Raw genomic sequence first — 14,355 nt, forward strand, 5'->3', positions numbered from 1 at the left:
ACATATCTGATGCAGTTAGCAACGGATTTTCAAGAAAGGCAACATATTATATCTTTATCACAAATGCCATCTTGATATGTTAAATGTGAAACCAATAGCAGACTCTCTGTTTTTGCTGTTTAATCCTCATTTTATCACCGCCTTTATTCATCAAAGTGCTTTAAAGGCGGAAACTGACCGGTATTGGTTTCGGACCTGGTCCCTATTGTTACGACTGTTCAAGCCGACCACTTAAAAAGTGGAGACATTACAAACTATTTGTACATTGTTTCGGTTGTGTCACTGTCTCCAGCCACAGTTTTTTACAGTGTGACTGTAGCTGAGAAAGTACGGTAGCTGAGATGTGCTTGATTCTTTGTACACAGACAGATATCTTTTGAACAAATGTTGATGATGCACATGTGAGCTAATGTCCAGCATTTAATAAATGAATTCATGAATAGATGAGACATGCACATTACTTTTAGATAAAAATAAGAATAATTATGTGCATATTGTACTTTACATTGACACATAATAAAGTAGTGCTTAAGAATTCACCAGAATCCAAGAAATTAAGCATCTGTCTCTCATCACAATGCTCAAATCATAGCTAAAAATAAGACATGGCTTTACATAAATTTACATTTGATACTTTTACATCACATAACTCCATACTGAACTTTTAGAACTCTAATTATAATGAAATGGAAACATGAGACATTATGTGGCCATTAATCAAATCAATCATTCATCCATCGTTAAATGTTATCATACTAGTAACATGTATCATACTTTCCTTTTTTATCTGAATATCAGTGTCAATCTTTTAATACTATTGGCTTTTTACACCGAATCTTTGATATGCTAGCCTACACAAAAATATCATTCGCCTTCGAATTTTAGTCAGGACCCAACCGTAACAAACTGGATTTAAAATAGGAGGGATGATGAGGAATTCAATGGCCATGAAGTTCTTTAAATGCTGTGGCAGAGATGCTGATCCATACCTCGAGAACATGAGATCAAAAAGCAAAGCAGTCGTGACATTCAGCAGACAAAATAAATGTGGCGCACAAGTCTGTGTGAACTTTTTCCTACCTGCTCGAGATTTTAAAGCTACATTAACAAGCTGCACATATGAACATGCAATGCAGACAACATGACAACAATAAAAGGTGATGAAAATCAGCCCGACAATGTCATTCACTTTTGTTGAACCACAAGCAAGTTTGACAATTGACCAGTTCTCACAGTAAAGCTTGTTTATGTTGGAGCCACATAATTTAAGTGTTGACGTTAAGCTTATGACGAGAGTCTCAAAGCAGAGAGGAACAAGCCAGGACAGAGTGACTAACACCACAGTCCTTCGTACAGACATTACAGAGTGATACTCCAGTGGTCTACATATGGCCAAATATCTGTCATAAGCCATTAGGACTAAAGTAGAGTAGTCAACCTTTGCATTTGAATATATAACAAACACTTGCAAAAGGCATCCAACATATGAGATTAGATGTGTGTCAGACAACAGATCAAAGGCAAATCTGGGAAAAAACCCAGCAGTCCCATAAAGTCCATTAATACACAAGGAACACAAAAATATATACATGGGTTCATGTAGGTTTTGATCTGATATTATAGTTAAAATAAGAGATATGTTTACCATCAAAATGAGAAAATAACACAGCAAAGTGAGAGAGAAAAGTGTGACTCTGTAGTTCACAGTTGCACTGAAACCAGTCAGAGAAAACACAACTATACTAGACGTATTCATTTTGCTATCTTGATATGTAAAAACATCATTAACTATAATATTGGCACCTTTACTGTAAGTGCACTTGCTTTAGAAAGCTACAAAATTTAAGGCAGGATGTTGGAGAAGACTCCTCCTTCTACATTGCTGCCGTGTGATTTGCTGACAGTTCAAATGTTTGAATTTAATATATTTTAGGAATTCTATGTTTCTATATCTATCTTTTCTACCATGATGAAATAAAAAACAATCTCATCATGTTTTTAGTTCACAATATTTTTGCAGGGTCCAACTTAACGATTTTCTCTAAGAAAGAAAATGAACATTTATTGAGAAAAAAAGTCTCTTTTAGAAAAATTTGTGTCATTTTATTATTACTGTAACCTTATTGCACAAGGAAACCAAACAACAGTTTGATAAATTAGATACATTCATTTTTAAACAAAGTTGTCGCATTGTTTGAAAAGTGTTCCTATGACAAATGATTAAGGACCAGTTGCAGTACTAGTCTAGAGTAACCCCCTCATTTCTTTAGATTTTGTTCAGAAAATTCTAACGAGCTCTGTTTTATGATCACATGTATTCTTCAACACAGTCTGAGCTAAGTATTTTTTAAAGTATTCAAAGTAGTAGCAGGAGTACTTCTGCAGGCTTCTTGATAGACATTCAAAGCTCTTCTTTGGATGTTAGCTGTCTTTTGTTCTGTTCTCTGTGAAGATGATCCCACAACACTTCAATAATTATTAGGCCCAGTCCATGACTGATTTCATTGTTTGTTTGTTTTTCTATCCATGTATGCTTTTACTACATTGACCGTGTATTTGGGATCAAAATCCTCTGATACTTTTCTAGATTCCTAATTCCAAGAGGGAATGGGCAAGAGCCCCATCACCACTGACTGAAATGCAGCACCTGTCACGGCCGAGGCCGCTTCAAAAGGTGACAGGACTCAAATGCAGAACGCCAAACAGCACTTAAGTAGTTTTAGAGACAATGTTTAATTACTCAATAAGTGTTTCATAAACTGGAAAGTGAGGTTAACAAGTGCGAAGTGCCACAACTGAATCAAAGGGGTCTTAAGCAGCCTGGGCTAAGTAAACAATCTGGTCTTGGTCAGTGAGAACAGCAGTTCCGGGGATTGGGCTGGAGGGAGAGTCACACTGGGTCCAGGGAAAGGGTCACTGTAAATAGAGTACAGACGTTCAGGTATGGGTAAGGAGAAATATGGATAAGCTGTTCATTCAGAATCCTCCTTCGTACTGCGTACTTGCCGCGGGTGGTCGGTGGTGACGTGGAGAGGTGAGTGGTCCGGGTATGTGGTCCGAAACTCCTGGCGTGGAGGCAAAGAGGCAGGCAGGTGGTTCGGGTGAACAGCCTGTGGGACTGTCAGGTGGTCCAGTATCCGGGTTGGAGCTCTTCGGCAGAGATTAGTGTTTGGCAGCTTGGTGTGGCTATGAGAGAAACGCACAATGAGACAAACGCACAATGAGACAAACACACAATGAGACAAGGTAATTCACAAAGCAAGTGCAAAATCACGGTGGTGGCCTGCACTGACTAGGGTTAGCTGAGAATCTGGCGAAGAGAGGTTGAGTGCGCTGGCCTTATGAGTCCCCGGCTAAATTACCCACAGGTGTGAGCAATCAGCAGAACACTGAGGCCCCTCCCAGGGGTGGAGATGCCAACTCGGAGGGAGACACACTGGCACACACCCAGACCATGACAGCCCTAGACTATAACAGAGCTTTCACCATGTTTTATAAATGGTTTGTTATGAGCCTAGCAGGGTCGCCTCCTGAAATTGACCTTATGGGTGTGTCCTGCTATATCTCCTGCCTTAGGTGTCACCTTTTTTGTACAGCTGACTCCCATCAGCAATTAAGAATACTTAAGGCCAGAAAAAGATGTGTTCTAGTGCCAGATAGCCTTATTGGTTTTTAGTGAGCTGTGTGTATGGTGATTGATTGCTCCCGCACTGTGGAGAGGAGCATGTGTTTGGTGATGAACCCTTTTTCACTTATTTTTCAGTTTGACATTTCGTGTTTAACGTTTACATGTGAACAGAGATATTTTTTCAAAACTGCATGTGTGGATGGGATTTTAAAAAAAAAATAAAAAAGGAAAATCTCTGTTTTCAAAAATACCTGTGTACGTGTGGACATAGCCCTTCTGACTGTTGTTTGCGATATGCATTAATTGGCAGTTCAGAGGACCTGGTTGTCTTGGAGTGACTGGGCAGGGCGAACGAGTGTGCCCCATCTGGAGACTTGATTGTCCTTCTGAGGGACTTTAAGTTTTTAAAACTAGTTCTGCTCTGCTTTCTGTAGCAGCTCAAAAATTCTTCTCTTTTATTTATTCCCAGATAATGGAACTTTATGGCAAATTAAGTGTGCTTTTTTTGAGGAAAAAATCTTTCCATGTTCCATTCATCCATCTATCTTCTTCTACTAAGAAGCGTCTAAGAAGCTGCTAAGCTAAGATCATGTGTGACTTCCAGATGCAGACAGACAAACTTGTGATGGGTAACCGACCAGATAAAGTAGTGGTGGACAAGCAGAGGAAGATGACTGTAGTGATAGATGTAGTTATGCCAAGTTATAGCAACATCGGGAAAAAGAGAGACATTTTTTATTTAAAAAAAAAAAAAATCTCTCTTGCCCTCTGAGGTACTCACTGAGCACACAGTCAGTTGTGGCCATCTTCCTGATGTACTTTGTCTCATCCTGGACTGTGGTTCTGACACTCACTAGTCCCTGTGCTGCTTCCTTCCACTTAGCATACAGTATCAGGGTGTTGGATTTGGGTTAACCCTTCATGCATGTTAAATAGCTTCCTTGTCTTGATGTCAGTAGCTTCTATCTCCTCTTTTGCCCATCTTATTATCCCAGCACTGTACCTGGTGTTGATAACCTTGATATTGTTCTTAACATTCAGCTGACTCTGCAGGACTTGCCTGACGCTCTGCAGGTTGCAGCTTTCCTAGCGGCCTCTTTGTGGTTACCATTTGCCTGTGGAATTCCCAGGTATTTGCAGCTGTCCTCAATGTCTGCAATGTTGCGTTCTGGTAGTGTTATCCCCTCAGTTCTGATTACCTTCCCTCTCTTTGTTGCCATCTGACTACACTTCTCCACTTCAAACAACATTCCATTGTCATTTCTTTAGATCCTTGTTGTATGAATCATTAAATCAATGTCTCATTCACTCCTGGCACACAGTTTGATGTTATCCATTTTGAGGGGGTAGCTGGCAATTGCTCCATTCTGTAGTCAGTATCCATAGCCAGTGTTGTCCATGATCTCACTGAGGAGGTACAGGCCTATGCATTGCAGCAGTGGGGACAGGCCATCTCCTTGGTAGATCCCATACTTGATTACAACTTGTGCAATTGGCTTGAAGTTGGCCTCTAGTGTTATTTATCCCATCCCCATTAAGTTCCTGATGAAAACCCTTAGGGTCCTGTTGCTATTGTATAGTTCTAGGCATTCCAGGATCCAGGTGTATGGCATTGACAATTAGGCCTTATTGTAATCAATCCAGACAGTGCAAAGGGTCAGTCTGATCTTGCAGATCGCGTGACTGCTCTTTCTACCAGCAGCTGGTGTTTTGCTGCTCTGATATCCCTCCCTATTCCTTTCTGTGCTCCACTCATGTATTGTGAGCCATGTGCCTCTTCATCTTAGCCGCTATAACAGGAGCTTCCATATGGTACTGAGACAGGTTATTTGCCGGTATTTGGATGGGATTTCTCCCAGTCCTGATCAGGACTGTCTTCAGTTAGCCATGTTGGGTCTCGCTCGTCGATTAGTAGCTGGTTCATTTGTGCTGCCAAACACTTATATACACACACACATACACATATATACACACGCATACACATATATACACACGCATACATACAGTGGGGCAAAAAAGTATTTAGTCAGCCACCGATTGTGCAAGTTCCCCCACTTAAAATGATGACAGAGGTCAGTAATTTGCACCAGAGGTACACTTCAACTGTGAGAGACAGAATGTGAAAAAAAAATCCATGAATTCACATGGTAGGATTTGTAAAGAATTTATTCGTAAATTAGGGTGGAAAATAAGTATTTGGTCAATAACAAAAATACAACTCAATACTTTGTAACATAACCTTTGTTGGCAATAACAGAGGTCAAACGTTTACTATAGGTCTTTACCAGGTTTGCACACACAGTAGCTGGTATTTTGGCCCATTCCTCCATGCAGATCTTCTCGAGAGCAGTGATGTTTTGGGGCTGTCGCCGAGCAACACGGACTTTCAACTCCCGCCACAGATTTTCTATGGGGTTGAGGTCTGGAGACTGGCTAGGCCACTCCAGGACTTTCAAATGCTTCTTACGGAGCCACTCCTTTGTTGCCCGGGCGGTGTGTTTTGGATCATTGTCATGTTGGAAGACCCAGCCTCGTTTCATCTTCAAAGTTCTCACTGATGGAAGGAGGTTTTGGCTCAAAATCTCACGATACATGGCCCCATTCATTCTGTCCTTAACACGGATCAGTCGTCCTGTCCCCTTGGCAGAAAAACAGCCCCATAGCATGATGTTTCCACCCCCATGCTTCACAGTAGGTATGGTGTTCTTGGGATGCAACTCAGTATTCTTCTTCCTCCAAACACGACGAGTTGAGTTTATACCAAAAAGTTCTACTTTGGTTTCATCTGACCACATGACATTCTCCCAATCCTCTGCTGTATCATCCATGTGCTCTCTGGCAAACTTCAGACGGGCCTGGACATGCACTGGCTTCAGCAGCGGAACACGTCTGGCACTGCGGGATTTGATTCCCTGCCGTTGTAGTGTGTTACTGATGGTGACCTTTGTTACTTTGGTCCCAGCTCTCTGCAGGTCATTCACCAGGTCCCCCCGTGTGGTTCTGGGATCTTTGCTCACCGTTCTCATGATCATTTTGACCCCACGGGATGAGATCTTGCGTGGAGCCCCAGATCGAGGGAGATTATCAGTGGTCTTGTATGTCTTCCATTTTCTGATGATTGCTCCCACAGTTGATTTTTTCACACCAAGCTGCTTGCCTATTGTAGATTCACTCTTCCCAGTCTGGTGCAGGTCTACAATACTTTTCCTGGTGTCCTTCGAAAGCTCTTTGGTCTTGGCCATGGCGGAGTTTGGAGTCTGACTGTTTGAGGCTGTGGACAGGTGTCTTTTATACAGATGATGAGTTCAAACAGGTGCCATTCATACAGGTAACGAGTGGGGGACAGAAAAGCTTCTTACAGAAGACGTTACAGGTCTGTGAGAGCCAGAGATTTTCCTTGTTTGAGGTGACCAAATACTTATTTTCCACCCTGATTTACGAATAAATTCTTTACAAATCCTACCATGTGAATTCATGGATTTTTTTTTCACATTCTGTCTCTCACAGTTGAAGTGTACCTCTGGTGCAAATTACTGACCTCTGTCATCATTTTAAGTGGGGGAACTTGCACAATCGGTGGCTGACTAAATACTTTTTTGCCCCACTGTAAATGTGTTGTGTGGTAGTGCTGAAAATCTGTGGTTGTGTGTGTGTTGTTGTGTGTGTGTGTGTGTGTGTGTGTGTGTGTATATATTTGTATAAGTATACTGGCCAAGGCTGTGAGTTTTTGCTTTGCAGTTTCCAAAACCTCAGGTATGGGCAGCTTGCTGTATTTCTTAGGCACCTTTTTCATCACAGCTTTGTGCAACTCTGATAATTGGCTAACTTCCCTCTGTGCCACCTTGATCTAGTCTTCTCCTCGTGGCTTTTCATCCTGTAGCTAAGCATCTGACTGAACACTGCTGCCATGCTGTAGATCAGCTGGTTGGGTTCAGTGATGGTCAGCTTAGGGATTGTCTGTAGTGCTCCTTTGGGTATTGAAGATTTCATAGGTTCTACATCCTCTTCATGTAACCCTTTGCACTGGGGTTACTTGCGTAGTAGCATTTCAACAGCAGCCTGTTCTCATCTCTTATGCCTTCTTGTTCCAGCAGAAGAAGAGTATTCACATTCTTCTAGTTGGTGTTTTTTTGTCAAAGTCCCTCGGGGTCACTAGAGATAGGCCTAAGAGTCGTATGTGGATTGATTTTTATGTAGTCAGTAGTTATTTTGGTCAATTTGCACTTTACCAAGTATCTGCAAAGACAACATGCTGTCATGAGTCGCTGTGTGGCAGGCAGGAGTTGGACCCAAAATGCAGGCACTCAGGCATGAGGTTTAAACACAAAAAAACTCAGCTTTATTTTCTGGCAGGGGAAAGTCATAAAAAGCAAACTAAATTAAACTGGAAACTCATAAACAAAACTCACAGGGAGATCCACACAGCATGAGGGACGACATGACACTGACTCAGAGAAACACAGGGTTTAAATACACTGAGAAGTAACGAGGGGAATGAGACACAGAAGGAGAGCACAGCTGGGGGAAATCACAACTGACGAGACAAGGGAGCGTAAAACGAACACACTGAGATAAGACAGAGACCTTCAAAGTAAAACAGGAAACACATAACACAGACTGAACAAAAGACACAGACTCACATGCAGGCACTACAACAGAGGGAACAGAGACGTGGGACCAGGGCAGACACAGACACTGACTGGACACGGGGATATAGCGGACAGGGGAGACAGCAACTAAGGATTACACAGAGTCAAACCATAAGAATTAACTCTAACAAAGAAACCAAAGCATAGAAATGATAAATAATATATAAACTCAAAACCCTGGGTCAACGACCCAGGCATCCTAACACATGCTAACACAACGGCAGCATGATGTAAAAAAAAATGAATATATGCTGACCTCAGTCCAGCCTGAGCTTTATTTTCAGCAGGTAACAGAAATCAGTGATAAGGGGTCAGACTTGTAGTATTCATTTCAATCTGCACCTGTTTTATTTTCATTTTTCAGTGGAGTGCTTTTTGAACCAGTTTTCAGCTTTAACCCTATGTACTGGAAGTGATTGCTTACAGTCTGTACACACAGTGTACACAGCTTGAATGTGTGGGCATTTAACCCAAGTTTTATATTTTAACTGGTAATTATGAGATAATTTATTTAAGGTCAAATAATTTAACAAGTAATATTTTTATTCTGAAAGTAAGTCACCTGACCGCAAACTATTGTTCTTCTGTGAAATGAAAGTACATAGTAAATGTGTCAAAGATGTGTGTGCTCGTGTGTATGTGACATCTTTGTGAAATTAAAGTTTAGGAACTTACAGTCACAATGATGAAATACAAGTGCCATAATTACAAATTTCCAGCATGACCTCCATTGGGTCCCTTGCTGGAAAACAGTAGGCCTCAGGGAAAATGGTTAGAGCCAGCTAATTATGATCCAGTGGTCAAGGTCTGTTGGCCTCATGGGATAGCTGTCAAAACACAAACAGTAACTTTTTACCTGTTGAGACCAATGTTGGATAAGAGTTTAACTTTATTAATGAGCTCTTCAGAGGATTCTAGTGTTGCTCTTCCCAAGGTATAACAGCAATTATGTTATGAGAGGTCAACAGGTCATTAACTTCATTCCCCTTAGAGAGCAATTAAGAGAGCAACACCACTCTGGAGAGCCACACAAACAAGCCCTTTAGCCACTATACCACAGCATCAACTGAAACCTTAAACTTTTCAATAAGGTATTTTCTATTTCATGTCAGTGGCATATCTGTTATCCACAGTTTTTGAAAAAAGTGACAACTATTGTATTTGAACCCTGACTTTCCCCAAACCAAACCAATTTGTTTTAAATAATTAATCATGTATTTTAAATGAAGAATTTAATAGCCCGTCAGTAGTCTTTAAATATAAGGTTTGACTGTGCTAGGGAAAATATATTATTTGAACTTGGTAGTAATTATTTGGTCATTTAAAATGAGCCTGTGTTACCATGGTGCAATGCACTCTCACATCAGTTTGTGAAGTAGTCATGGCCTTTTCATCTGTTGATTTGTCTTTTTGGATGTAAATTTAACGATTTCTTCATGCTCCTGAAAACAATTCTTAATCTGTCCAGTCATATAACTATGGATTCACGTCCACGTGCACATATCAGTATTTTCCTCCCCTCGCCCCAACTGGTTGCAGTAGATGGTTGTTCCTCCCTGAGCCTGGTTCCTTCATGTTAAAGGGGAATTTTTCCTTTCCACTGTTGCCAAAGCGCTTGCTCATAGGGGGTCATATAATTGTTGGGGTTATCTCTATTGTATCATTGTAGGGTCTACTTTACAATATAAAGTGCCTTGAGGTGACTGTTGTGCTTTGACGCTGCATAAATAGAAGTGAATTGAATTTTAAAAAGCAAAACTTGTGGAAGTTGTTTCATGGAATGAAATTGATATTTTACTGCTCACACCAGAGACCCAAGTTTGAGTCATACGTGTCACAGATTTTCACGCATAATTTGTCCGTCCATTCAGCTCTTTCTGCTTATCTAGCTCAGGGTCTGGGTGGGAGCAGTAGTCTTTTCTGTTCAAATACAGAAAACACACAGACACATCCAAATTTGCACCTAGAGCAAATTTAAAGTCACTAGTTAACCTAGAATGTATGTCTTACATCTGTGGAATACAGCTTGAGTTTATGCATTGTATGTCTGTGAAGGTTCTCAGTCATCCAGGTCATCGTAGTCTAAGGAGCTTGCAAAGAAAAGCGTCTGGACTTCTTTAAGTTGCTAGATCACGTCTTATCTCTCATCTGAGAAGCTTCTTCAGTTCTAAGGTCAAATGGGGGAGAGTCCCAGATTTAAACCCAGTGGGAGTTTCCCCCCAAAGAGATATTCTATTCTATTCTATTCTATTCTATTCTATTCTATTCTATTCTATTCAAAAGGACCCCCATCCTCTAATCCAGGGGTAGGCAACTCCAGGCCTCAAGTGCCGGTGTCCTGCAGGTTTTAGATTGCACAATGGGTTAACACACCTGAATCAAATGATTAGTTCATTACCAGGCCTCTGGAGAACTTCAAGAAATGCTGAGGAGTCATTTAGCCCTTTAAATCAGCTGTGATGGATCAAGGACACATCTAAAACCTCCAGGACACCGGCACTCGAGGCCTGGAGTTGCCTACCCCTGCTCTAATCACATGAGCCAAGGTGTGAAAACGGGTGTGGGTCCCAATCAGCCAGAGTTTCGGGTGTGTTCATTGTGAAACCTGGCCCCACCTTATCATGCGATTTCCTGAGGTCAGATGGCCCAGGATGTGAGTGGGCGTTAAGGTGTCTGGGGAGGGAACTCAAAACTGGATTATACTGTAGATGGCAGACAGTTGGTGTTGTAAACCACCACCTCTGTTCAAAGATGGTCGCTCACAGTGGACATAGATGGCTTCTTTCACTCCTCTTTCAAACCATCTGTCCTCTCTGTCCAAAATGTGAACATTGGCATCCTCGAAAGAGTGTCCTTTATCCTTAAGATGCAGATGGACTGCTGAGTCTTGTCCTGTGGAGGTGGCTCTTCTATGTTGTGCCATGCGCTTGTGAAGTGGCTGTTTGGTCTCTCCAATGTAGAGGTCTGGGCATTCCTCGCTGCATTGTACAGCATACACCACATTGTTAAGACTGTGCTTTGGAGTTTTGTCTTTCGGGTGAACAAGTTTTTGTCTGAGTGTGTTGCTGTGTCTGAAATGTACTGGGATGTCGTGTTTGGAGAAAACTCTTCTGAGTTTCTCTGATACACCGGCTACATAGGGGATGACAATGTTGTTGCATCTGTCTTTCTTATCCTCCCTCGCTGGTGTCTGATCTTCTTTTCTGTGCATCTTTGCTGACTTTGTGTTAGGAAATGTTAGTTTGCAGTACTGTGGTGAAAATTTCAGTATTGTACTATGCTGGGCTGCTACTGGTACAGTACATAGGTTTAGAAAATAATCACAATTTAGGTTAAAGTGCAACAGTTTTTTATTAGTTCTGTTTTCTTGGTTGCCATGTTGATGTTTCCTCATTTTGTCTGGACAACATACATGTTTCAGGCACAAATATACTCCCTATTAAAATACATAACTTACAAATCTGCTGACTTTCATGAACAAGGTCACAATTTATGTGACAGTTTGTGAACAAAAACCGATTTTGTGACTTTTTCACATTTAGTTATGTGAGGGCCTAGACTTCACAGTAACACCTCTCTGGCTGTCAACAGAGATTTCAGGAAGCGACTTCAACACAATTGAAGAAGATTCAAATTACACTTTCTCTACAGAAATGTATGCTAAATTTTAGCATACTCAAGAGAACAATGCCATATAACTATAATTGTTTTGTTTTTTAGCTCAGCACCATCAGCATTAACAGGGTTGCTATGTTTTTGTGTCAGAAATCTCCAGATGATATTGATTTATGGAGTCAACGATGATGTATGGAGTCAACAACATTACAAAACTCCTCCTATCACCTAATGTTGTTGTGTGGTGTCTACAAATGTGACCAACAACCTATTTTATGAGCAAAACAAAGCTAAAAGTAGTGTAGTGACTGAAGTAGTGAATGAACCATAGTCTGGTAGGTATGGAGATACCAGTTATGATTAATGTATTGACCGTATTTTATAACACAGCTGTTTCCATGTTCCTTTTCCACAGATGCTGTCATTAAGACCATTGTTTCTCAGACCATACCAAACTAAGAAATGATTTCCGTGTCACTGACTCTATGAAGTGAAATGGAAAATAGCACTCTGTCATTTTACTTTCGCTTCACCATGTTTGCAAACATCGGACATTACCGCTTTATAGCCTTTATTTTTTGTCTTCTGCTCTTCATCTTTACCATCTTTACTAATCTTCTCATGATAGTGGTAATATCCCAACAAACAACATTACATGAGCCCATGTATATTTTCATTGCATGTTTATCTGTTAATGCTTTGTATGGGTCTTCAGGTTTCTTCCCCAGATTTCTCATGGACCTTCTGTCTGACACTCATTTGATCTCACGTCCTGCTTGTTTCACTCAGATCTATGTAATTTACTCATATGCATCCTGTGAACTGACTGTTCTCAGTATTATGGCTTATGACAGATACATAGCTGTTTGCCTTCCTTTACACTATCACACAAAGATGACTCTTGAAACTGTTGTGAAGTTGACAGCACTGGCTTGGATTTTTCCTGCATTTTCTCTTGCAGCATGTCTTTGTTTGTCTGCCACACTTCCTTTATGTGGTAATGAGATCCACAAAGTATTCTGTGCTAACTGGAATGTAGTCAAATTGTCTTGTGTTAACACTGCTGTCAACAATGTTGTAGGTATGCTTTTGACTGTAGCCACAATTTTCCTTCCCCTCTTTTATATCCTCTACACCTATTTACGAATTGTGTCTATTTGCTGGAAAAGCTCAGCAGAATTTAAGGGTAAGGTATTAGAGAGCTGTCTGCCACACACAATTTCATTTGTGATTTATTCTATTGCTGGATTTTGTGATGTTGCCTTGAGCCGGAATAATCTTGAAGTGACTAATCCATTTATAGCTGTCATTTTATCACTGGTGTTTGTTGTGATTCCTCCAGCTTTAAATCCTCTTGTGTATGGCCTTAAATTACCAGAAATTAGAAAACATATTTTAAGGTTGTTCTAGTATGAATGATGATCATTTGGAAGACTATGATTCTACATACATAAATGATTTATGAAACAGAGACTTTTTTTGTGGCAAATCTTGTGTTAATGATGCCTACACTGTTTTCTTTATATATGAAACAACCTGAAATATGATCAGTCTGTCTCTGTTAGTGGGCTGCTTACCACAGGTTAGCAGTAGTTAAACTTGACCCACCTGTCTTAGCTAATTATAGGTAATAGCTAATTTTAACCTTCAACCTTTCTTTTAGCAGAAAAATTCTTGAAATAGTAGTTTAGTAGTAGTAAATGAGGATGAAAGCTAACTGATCATCTGCAGAGTAATGGTATGTGAAAAGTTTCAATCAAGCTTCAGAACATCACAGTACAAAAAACAGCATTAGTAAAGATTGAAAATTATGTTCTTATGGCCTCTGACAGCGGAATCATCTCTGTGCTCGTTCTTCTAGATGTCAGTGCAGTGTTTGATAATGTTGAGCATAATATTTTATCACAGCAATTTGAGAGTACCATAGGTATTACAAGTACTAGGCTACAGTGCCTTAAATCATATCTATCTACCAGACTGGAATTTGTTCATGAAAATGTGGAGTCCTATTCACACTCTAAGGGTAATGATAGAGTTCCACATGGTTCTGTGGTAGGACGAATTCTTTTTATATTCCACGTTTCTCTTAGGCATATCATACATTATCAGTGCTATGAAGATTATAACTAGCTCTATCTATCAATGAATGCCACATACCATATTTTAGTGATTCTAAATTGATATGAAACTGAGCTTATTATACTTGGCCATAAAATGTTAGAAATTGGGTATCCAACTAGATACTCATTCTATATAAACATGCAACAATAAAACCAGAGGTTAAGTAAGTAACTATTAATAATAGTGAATTTACTTATACAGCAATTTTCAAAACAGAATTACAAAGTGCTTCACATTTTGAATAAAAGCCACAGATACATGTGTTAGGGTCCCTGGGTCATTGACCCAGTGTTTTGTGTTTTTGGTTCTTTGATTTTGTTATTTCATTATATTCTAGCTTTG

The 14,355-nt window shown here is 40.2% G+C and overlaps 2 protein-coding genes across 2 annotated transcripts; one reads left to right on the top strand and one right to left on the bottom strand.

Annotated features, from left to right (window-relative positions):
- Nucleotides 1-814: 814 nt before the first annotated feature.
- Nucleotides 815-1,756, bottom strand: LOC102309018 (olfactory receptor 6N1-like). Its single transcript, XM_005951552.1, has one exon. It carries the CDS (start codon nt 1,754-1,756, stop codon nt 815-817), a length of 942 nt encoding a protein of 313 aa, XP_005951614.1.
- A 10,631-nt stretch (nt 1,757-12,387) lies between these two features.
- On the top strand, nt 12,388-13,302 carry LOC102307751 (olfactory receptor 51E1-like). The gene has a single exon (XM_005951548.1). The coding sequence runs from the start codon at nt 12,388-12,390 to the stop codon at nt 13,300-13,302; it is 915 nt and encodes a 304-aa protein (XP_005951610.1).
- The last annotated feature ends 1,053 nt before the right edge of the window (nt 13,303-14,355 follow it).

The sequence above is a fragment of the Haplochromis burtoni genome, unplaced genomic scaffold (genome assembly GCF_018398535.1).
Source record: "Haplochromis burtoni strain Fernald_Lab_line unplaced genomic scaffold, NCSU_Asbu1 Contig_1048, whole genome shotgun sequence".
Classification (NCBI taxonomy): Eukaryota; Metazoa; Chordata; class Actinopteri; order Cichliformes; family Cichlidae; genus Haplochromis; species Haplochromis burtoni.

Excerpts from the sequence above, each read along its gene's own strand:
- LOC102307751 (XM_005951548.1), top strand. The coding sequence starts at position 12,388 with ATGGAAAATAGCACTCTGTCATTTTACTTTCGCTTCACCATGTTTGCA.
- LOC102309018 (XM_005951552.1), bottom strand. The coding sequence starts at position 1,756 with ATGAATACGTCTAGTATAGTTGTGTTTTCTCTGACTGGTTTCAGTGCA.